At 38.6% G+C, this 10055-nt stretch overlaps 1 protein-coding gene across 1 annotated transcript; it reads right to left on the bottom strand.

Moving 5' to 3' along the window:
* Window positions 1-835: 835 nt before the first annotated feature.
* TMEM267 (transmembrane protein 267) lies at window positions 836-9602 on the bottom strand. Its single transcript, XM_063295689.1, has 3 exons — window positions 9553-9602; window positions 5511-5898; window positions 836-1856 (listed from the first exon to the last, which is right to left on the bottom strand). The coding sequence occupies exons 2-3, from the start codon at window positions 5832-5834 to the stop codon at window positions 1521-1523; spliced, it is 660 nt and encodes a 219-aa protein (XP_063151759.1). The 5' UTR covers window positions 5835-5898; window positions 9553-9602; the 3' UTR covers window positions 836-1520.
* Between the last annotated feature and the right edge of the window lie 453 nt (window positions 9603-10055).

The raw sequence follows: 10055 nt of genomic DNA, 5'->3' as shown, positions 1-10055 counted from the left end.
TTATAAGCAAGTGTATGTGCATGTATATAAATAAAACAACAAAAACTATTTATCAGGATTGCTTAGAGGGGGTCCTTGATAGTTTGCAATATTGCACACTTCAATATTCTTTTGCAAACTAGAAGAGATACTAACGTTAACTAAAAACAGTGCATAAAACAGAAAATCTTTTAACTGGCACCAACTGTTCCAGGATTGTTAATTCTGTTATGATTTCAGTGAAAATCCTAAAAGCAAATGCTTTTATGATCATACCAGAATGTTGGAGGTAATACATTGTTTTAGCCTTTTTATAATCTTTACAAAATGGAAATAATTTCATTTCAAAATCAGAACCTCTCTCCAATGTTCTGAATATTAAACAAGATCTCTGCAACTGGCCAAAAAATTCCTTTGCCTGCTACTACATAATATCCCACTCATCCACTGCATCTCACTTCTGCTTAAGAAATTATAGGCATAAAGGAGGACAGTGCAAAATATTCAAACAATGGTATTAGTTTGCATGTCATGTCATTCATGAGAATGTCATTCATGCAAACTAATACCATCCTTTGAATATGAAGCGCCACTTTTCAAACTGCTGAGGCAGCTGTGTCTTTCGCAATATGGATGCAGCTGCTTTGAAACCTGCTCCTGGTCATTCTCAGCATGATGTGCATGCACAGCCACTTTGCTTTGCTGGTGGTCCCATAGTTAGTACTGTCTGTACATGCACATACATAGACAAGCAGAGATAGCTTTTAATGGGTAAGCCTTGCAAAATATGTGGTGACTTTAATGATTTTAAAGAAACAACCCTTCTTTTCTATACCTACATGTTGGCAAATTCTGAATACTTTGCACAACCCTACCAAAATGTAGCTTTTAGGAAGGTGGCATTAGCTCCAAAGCCCCCTATTTCTTGCCTTCTCTTTTCAATAAAGTGCTATATCACTACTGTTGCAATGCTGAATAATATTAACTTTATCAACGATGTTGTTCATATATTCAAAAAGCTGCAGATATAGCTGAAGATATCTATGGCAAAATACCTAAAGCAGAAGATAGAGAAGAACTTCTAAGTAATGCTGGGACAGACATCATTTTATCCACCTTTCAAGGTATCTTTATATGGGAGCAGAGGGTGTCTACTGCCTAGGAGTCTACAGTAACTGCCTCTATAAGGTCTTTAGTCCCAATGTTAAACAGATGCTGAATCACGAGAAGTGTATTTTGTTTGCTTCCTGAACTAGAATTCATGAATTAGAAGGGAGTTTAGCCACCAGGTACAGGCAAGAGGAACAATATGACTGGGACTAGCAGCTATTTACACATACTTAACAAAAATTAGATAATAACAGCAACAAAATCTTAAAAAGGAGCTACTAATAAATAAATTGCCCACAGTCACAATACCTTGTGCAGCAGTGACTTCAGGAAATCAACACTGTTTCAATAAGGCTATGTAATATCAACTTAGACCTAATTCAGTAATCCAGAGAAAACTGTTTTCAAGAATACAGTCATCTACAATATCCTTACACATCAATACGAATTCCATGTTTTATCAACATCAGTTCTCTTGTTCCAGTTAAATACATAATAAAAGAACAGAGATGAGGTAAAGTTGCTGTGATTGCCACATAAAGCCAATAAGGCAGGGGAACTGTCTTTCCAAATGGGCAGATCCACAGGCCATGACGTATTCCATCTCGAATATGATGTGAAGTCCAGGAGATAAACATCATCCAGGGAAGAAAGCACCAGGAATCCTTCAGCTTGAGAAGATGCATAACAAATTTTAACATCAGGCACACAACTGGAATCACAGTAGAACAGTGAAGAAATGGTCTTTGTGGAAGAGTCAGGGCAGCCTGAGAGGGAGAAAAAAAATTGTACAATCCTAGCTTGCATTGGAAAGGAAAAAAATATTGTTTTGCAAGGAAAAAATGTATTTTAACAATAGCACCAACCTAGTTGATTTGCATTTTGACAGAAATCAACAAACAAGCCAGAAAGTTTCCATTGTCAGGATTATCTGTCACTAGAATTTTTATATTTAACGCTTGGCGTGCTCCATATTGTCTGCTATTCCAATTTTTGGTAAATATGGTCCATTTAATTTATAGCTTGGATGGGTTCTCTTGCTGCTAGCCCTGGAACTACTATTAACTTTTAAAATTTACTTGGCTGCTGAACTGGGAACAAGGGTGAGATAACCAATATCAATTACAGACTTTCTAGTTTTGGCAAGAAGTTCTGACCCTACATTTTTCTGACAGATTTGGGAGTTAGTTAAGTAGAACATACCAATCCTAAATGAACAAAAATAAAATCTTTGTTTAAAGTTGCCAGTGACAGATTGTAGAACAGTACCTATTTGAAACCATTTATAAATAATCCTATTTCCCAACTTCAGCCAAGATTGTTTGCACATGTTACTAATACCTGACTAAATAAAACAGCATTGTTCCCATATTTGTAGGCTGACTGAGGCCTTTTTGAAGAGAATGTGTTATGATAACCACCAGTAACTCAAACACTAAGTTGTTTATAACTGTCCTGCAGTATTACTTAGCAATATTATTGCAGGTTGGACTCCAGGCAATACAGAAGTGTGTGGTGAAGCGGTTCAGGTGTTGACTGTTATCGGGGAGATCCAGGTTCAAGTCCGCCCTTAGCCATGAAAGCTAACTGGGAGACTTTCAGTTAGTCACTGTCTCTCAGGCCACTTTTAGGCTTCTTAAGTAGATTGTCATTGAAACTTCAGTTCTAGGCTAGATGGATATTTTCCTCTGTCAAATAACTTGAATAATTAAATAACTACTGTATTTAATTATTGTTTCACCTGTAGTTGGCAGCTTATATGAACCAGAAGTGAGGAGTATAAATTATGTTGATGACAATGAATGGATAAGCTTTCCAGTTCTTCTATCTATCAAACTTAAAAAAGCCAAGTCACTGAAATACAACATTAATCCTACTAAATCAAAGTTTGGAAATAAAGGTTAAACGAGCAGCTGAGAATTAGAAATCCTGCATGAAAAAGCAGCCTACATTTCTTTTTCAAGTATGCCATCTACTGGAAAAAGGTGAGAGACAACAATTTCAGTGCTACCTGTTTTAAAATGTAACAGGACAGATCTTTTAAAAATATCAAAATTGAATAGAAATTTATTTCACTCTGCTGTGTAATGGTAAATTTTGTTTTCAAATGTATCCTTTCTTCTTAAATACATCCTCCAAAAAGAAGGAACACAAGCCAAGAAAACTAAAAATGTCTTTAAAAATTGATGGTAATTGAAAAGTAAATTCCCCCAACTGTATTTTTTTTAACTGGAAAAAACCCATCAATTATAATTCTGTATTAGCCACTTCTAATTAACTATAATTTTATGATACCAATATACTTTTAAATATGGAAGTTACAGATTAAAAAGCCTGAATATTAATCTAGCAATTAGGCCTCTATCCCTGATTTCCTGGCTGGCCAACCTGCTTATTAAATACAGCACAACGAACCCTTGCTACTATGACACAGTTCTTGAAGCAAAGTAACTGAAGGGTGTGGTATAGGGGACAAGAGAGCAGTATGATCAGAGGGTTTTGCTTCCTCGGTTATACAGTTATGACTGTATCCGATGTCATGCTAGTCTCCCCCCTCCTCAGCTAAGAAACCAACCAAGCAGCCAAACACAACACCTCACCAAGATAATTTAAGGTCAAGGAAGGATAAGGGCACCAATAGGTACTCAGCATAAGGAAGTTTTTCTGAACAAATAGACGGGACTTTTTATTGATTCTCAGCCTCAATATGGCCAGACTTCTCAGAAAGCTTCTTTCCATTTTTTTAGATAAGGGATCCAACTAAAAGCAGCAAGGAGCTGATAAGCACTGTGCTGTCAAACGGAATATTCATCTATATATACCAGGCTCCCTGTCCCACCTGTTTTTTTTTCTCCCCTGTGTCTCTGAGCCTCAAAAGTTGCCTATCCCTAATTCTTTCCCCATTTCTGGGAATAGAAGACTTTTCTTTTTTTGGTGCCTTTTAAGTCATTGTTGACTCCTGGGGACTGCCTGGATTAGTCCCTGCAGTTTTCTTGGCAAGGATTTTCAGAAGTGGTTTGCCATTGCCTCCCTCCTAGGGCTGAGAGTGTATGACTGGCCCAAAGTCACCCAGCTGGCTTTGTGCCAAAGGCAGGACTAGAACTCCCGGTCTCCAGCCTGGTGCCTTAACCACTACACCAAACTGACTCTGTATCATAAGTTAGCACATTTAAAATTAGAGTTTGACGGCCAATGTCTCAAGCCGATATTAAATGATATAATATACAGAAGACGACAATGAGAAATTTGGTTTTGTGACATGCCAGTCGCTATTCACTGGTATAGCAGATCAATACTCTCCTGATTCTTTCTACCTTGCACAATCACACCTAATATGTCAGAATGAATATTAACTAGTAATAATTACTTGTATTGTCTGGACAATAATATGTCTCCAAAAAATGAAGTCTATAGCACTGATATAAGGTGGAATTTTAATTTTTTAAAAAAGTGTAATGGGAAAAATCAGAGGAATAGGATTTCTTAATTTCTTGTTCATTTACTATCCCCATGTCTCAGTTGGTATCTCTTACTAGACTTAGCCTTTCTATAACAAACAGGAATCCACCAGAAAGGCAAATGATTGGGCTCACAGGACATAAGCTACTGAGCTCAATTCTCTCATGAAATACATTAAATTATAATTGAGTACATCCTTTCCAGTTTAAGTACAGGTGAGAATGAGAATAGTTCTGGAGAATAAAACCCCTTTAAGGCTCCCAACTTCACTGTGAATCTTTTATTCATTGTTCACCCATGGATTCCTCCACATAATGTACTAAAGCATAATGTGGTTTGTGTGAAGCCAGCCAATGTGGTATGAAACCGTAACCATATGACTTAGCATTATGACTGAACCAGGCTATTAGGACTTATTCAATGAACTACTGTGAAAACTAGTCAGGGTTTATGTGATGCTCTCCATGAAACAAATTCTAAACTCCAGAACTTCCTCTAATAAAGAACCTGGAAAGATCTGCTTCTGGGATTAGACAAGCTGTGTTATTTCTTTTCATAGTAAACATAGCTGGTAAAGCCAGCCTGGTATCAAACTGTGTAGGTCTATCTGCAGAGTGAATGAGTGGCTTCACCCTAAAATTAAATGTAAACTATTCCCTAGCTTTGGACACCAGACAGCATGAAAAGCTGTCCAAGTTTCTTTTTCATCAAATTCAGCACAGGAACGAAGGTGTCACATCAGGGGGGCCCACACAAAGTCTGCCAAATACTACTTTTATTATGCAATAAAAGTTGTATCTTAGAAGTCTACTAAATAGATTAGATAAAGCTTGAAGTCATTTTTGATATAAAAATATTTAAATGAATTTTTGCAACGTTTTATATTAATATTTCTAATAGCTTCAGATTGATTTACTCATAAATATTTCAGAAATTTCAGGTGATTACTATGTTTTGCTTACCTTTAGTGAAAGGGAGCCAGCTAGAATAAAGTGATCCACGTCAATCACAGATGAGAGGAAACCAGCTAAAATTACTTCTGTAAAATCACTTTTTTTCTTGAGTCCAATTACTATTGCCCAAGACCACAACCCTATAGCACCATGCACCATGTTATCAGACAGTGCCCGCAGCCAGTAAGTTTGCTGAATGAAAGAAAATTGCAGAAGTCTATCTGCTATGAAGCAGAAAATCCCCAGTCCTAGACTTGAAATAACAGACGCTGTGCTGAACAACTGGAGAAGGGCATGTGCCTTTTCAGTCTCAGATGCCATAGCAAGCAGCATGTCTCCATGCACAAAACCTCATCAGGGTACATATAGCCCATTGTCTGTAAAATCTTGAGTCATTCTGTAATCATCACAAAGAAAACTTAATGAGAGGACTTATCAACTTTGACATTGTTCTTCCTTAAATAAGCAAAAGTATAACAGAAATTGGTGAATCTCCATAAACACATTTTTGGGTCACTGTCCTATAGAAAGGAATGCACTGTTTCTAACATTTTTAGCATTTTGACATCACTGTATTATTTTCCCCTCTAAATTTTCAAAAGTTGGTGGTCGCATCTTTTATCATTTTTATTCCACTTCTCTCTCAGAAGCACTTTTGAATATCTAAAAATGTTTGTTTGTCTAACCTTCCTCTCTAGCAAAAGTACATATTGCCATGAGCTCTTGTCTGCATTTGGTAAGTTTATCTTCAAAAGAAAAAAAAATCACTTTTCAACTATTCTTAGGAAGATAAACTCAACGTACGCAGATCAATTTTTAAACAGGCTTGATTTGCAACACTAGTTATAAAGGAAACAATTATTATTAAAATAATCATATGAATCATATTTAACATTGCTTGTTAATTAGCAAGCAATGTCTATAACATGTTTACTATTTTTTTTTTGCTGTCCATATTCACATTATCCAGTCCTTGTCATAAAATGGGATGATACTTTCTGAATGCTATGTTCAAACTATATTTTAGGATGAAATGACTCTTAAACTCAATTTTATCCTTAATTCAGCATTCGATTTATCCTTAATTCAGCACTGGATGGTGATATTAAAATAATTCCAGTTGCTGCTCTCTGACAGATGTCTATAAGATATATGCCTTTCCTTCAGCCATTCTTGGAGGATTCAGTTGGCAATCATTAAAACATGATAAATCTAGAGAATATGGCAAAAGTAAATAATTAAGAATGAAGAGGGGCTGGTATGCTTGTTATCCATGCAATATAGCTTTGGTGAGGGAAGTTTGATGATATTAAGTAGAAAAAAGTTTAGTGATTAAAGATCCATTTAGAATCATGGAATTGAATCTGAGATAGGTTGTGATTCAAGTTTTTAAATTTAAGTGGAAACAGCAACAGGAGGAAACCTGGGATTCTGTAGAGATCAGCATTACAGAACAGTATGATCTACTATTTTACTAACGCCTTATTCAGAGCTGATTTTATGTACCCCATCCTCCAGCACACTCAGCTAAGGATGGGGTGAACCAATTCTATGCTATTGACAAGACTATCCCTAATTGTGAACTTAGTATGAATTCATATAAAAACCTAATATGTAAACAGTGAATGACTAAAGATTATTAAGTGAATCATGCGGTTCCCCATTGATTTTGCTTGTTAGGAGCTGGCTGGGAAAGTCACAAAAGGCAATCACATGACCCTGGGATGCTGCAACTTTGTAAATACATGCCAGTTGCCAAGCGCCCAAATTTTGATCACGTGACCACGGGGATGCTGCAACAGTCCTTAAGTGCAAGGACTGGCCGTAAGTTGCTTTTTTTCAGTGCTGTTGTAACTCTGAATGGTTGCTAAACGAATGGTTAAGTGAGGACTACCTGCAGAGACTTTGTTTTTATAGCCATAGTTAAAAATGTGGCTGTCACCACTGTAACATTAGTGGTTTTATCTGAAAATAATTTTTTAACACATTCTCTTCCTGGCCTCGATTTTAAAATAGGACAGATTATATCCTGCCTTAGTTATTTGATTTTATAAAGACAGTTTCATGCTAAAATCAGTAATCTTCTGATAATATTTTAGCTTTCAAGAGAATTGTGTTTTAGTGAAAGGAGAAAAAATACCTGTTTTGCTGCAGAGAATGATTTAAAGATAAATTACATGAATTTAAAATCTGTGGAAAACATGCATTCCCAAGGGAAGCTTGACAGTATACTTCAAACACACAGTGTATCTGGTAACTCCCCTCTCTTTGGTGGAGATGGGCGGTAATAGAAATTTGAATAATAAATAAATAAATGTTTGGATAACAGTTTAACTAAAAAGCATGTTTTAATACAGACAATCATTCACAGTATAACTAAACTAGCAACTTACATTCACTTTTCTAGTTGTGATATTCTGCTACACCAGTTGTTGTTTTTTTTAAATTAGGTAACTAGTTTAGATACCTGTTGCTATCTAGCAACAGCACTGACTGAACTTGAGATTTTGCAGAAGCTTCCAAATATCTACTTGCCCAATTTGTGGACTTATTTGGAAGGCTGTTCTATTCTTTCCGATCCTCCTCCTCACCTCTCCTCTGAATGGTATTTGATTATAATTACTACTCTATATAATTTGTGATCTACTTTAAAAAACCCAGCCCTTTTATTGTTTCAACATCCCAAATAAGACACATTTCTGGTTTCTGCTACCTCCATTTCTACCCATCAAATCAATTTATACCTGTATTTTAATCCTCCTATGCAATAGTTTAACCCTATTGCTTCTAAACAAAGTATCTTTTATCATGACTGTTTACATCAGTGTCTTTACCTATATGCGACACCGCCCCAATTCTTCCTCATGTTAATTTTTCTCAATTTCTGCTGTTGTTAGCTAATCACCAGTCCCCCCCTTGATTAATTTCACAGTATTCATACATGACAATTTACAGCATTGTTTTTTGAACTTGGCAACTTTAAGATGTGTGGACTTCAACTCCCTTGTGTGGATTTCAGTTCTGAGAGTTCAAGTCCACACATCTTAAAGTTGCCAAGTTCAAAAAACAATGCTTTACAGAATATAAGAAATGATCTTGAGAACCTATGGTGCTCATCATCTAACATTTGACAGAAGGGAAGACAAGATAAGAATCAACAGCAGAATTAAACAACCTTTCACTTATACTGGAAATATGCATCCTATTGCCCTCCAGTTGTTGTGTATTCCACCTCACACAGTCCCATGCTGGTTGGGAACTGAAATCCAAAATATTTGCAGGGCAAATGTTTTCTGTGTTTGAGTTATATTGAAAGTAAGGTCTTCCTTGAGTCAAGCTGGACTCCTGTGACTTCACGGATTATGTCCATGCAGCTTTTGTGGAAACCATACAAGTGGCTTGCTTTTGTCTTTGTTACAAGTTTTTTTTTCAAACTTTCCAGTCTAGTCCAGGACTCTGCAGTTCCCTAACAGCCTCCCCTCCAGCTGGGTCTGTCCATGTTTTAGTTTCTGAGGTTAACCCGAATCAGTTAGTGCTGCTGCGGCTGCTACCTTCCCTTAGATGTAATCACCTACACACTTAATTACCCACACCCTTAATTACCCTTCCCCACAGGCCTCGCCTGCCAGAATGGCCACCCAGTCCACAGGAGCTCAGCTGGCGAGGCTTTATCCAAACACCGAAGATGCAGGGGTGGAGGCGCGGGGGGCGGGGAGACTTCATAGCCATCGCTGAATACCGTCCACCCTCTAAGCTATCTTGCTGCTGAGCACAGCGAGGTTTCCCCTGTTGAATTTTCGCCTTGAGAAAAGGCAGCCCCCCACCCCCACCGGGAGGGAAAGACACTGGCTGGGCGCAACACTGGCGACGCTCCTCACATCCCTCCCTCTCGCCCCCGAGGCGGTCCTCCGCCAGCCCGGCTCCGCTCGCAGCTGGCTCTTCCCCAGCCCCGGCGCCCTTCCGGCCTCCCCACAGGTAGCCCGGCTTCAGGGGATTTGGGGCCCCTTCCCTGGGGTGCCCACGGCCCCTCCGCCCCGGCGGCTTCGCTCACCTCCCACCGGAACGAAAGGGAAAGGCGCGCATTCACCGGCAACGCGCGCGGAGCACTCTGGGACGGTCACCGGGCTGCGGAGAACAGAAGCCCCGCCCATCCACCACCCCCACACGCCATCCCTGGATTGGGCCCCAGCCATGCTGGAGCGCAAGCTTCGGCTTCCTTGCGGCAGGCTGAGGCTTGCAGAAAATGAGCCGTGGTTTTAAAGGTCGGGGAAGTAAAAGGGTGCTCGCTCGTGTAAGGCTGTGCTCCTGGTTGGGCTTCATTTTTCGCTTTATAAAAACCTGACATTTCTGTGTTTTTTGTAAAATGAGGTATGGGGACACGAGAATCCTAGAGGCTGCACGGAAATGTTCGTGCAGGTTTCTTGGCAACGTTGTTGAAGGGTTTGGCACTGTCGTCTTCCAAGATGTTTTTGTTTTTTACTTTCAAGGCTAACTTGCAACCCTGCAATTTCCTTGTGGTCTCCCATCCAAGGACTAATCCAGCCTACAGACAAC

The sequence above is a fragment of the Candoia aspera genome, chromosome 2, assembly GCF_035149785.1.
Source record: "Candoia aspera isolate rCanAsp1 chromosome 2, rCanAsp1.hap2, whole genome shotgun sequence".
Taxonomy (NCBI): domain Eukaryota; kingdom Metazoa; phylum Chordata; class Lepidosauria; order Squamata; family Boidae; genus Candoia; species Candoia aspera.
Note: the sequence above shows the minus strand (reverse complement) of the source record. Positions and strands in the feature narration are given on the sequence as shown.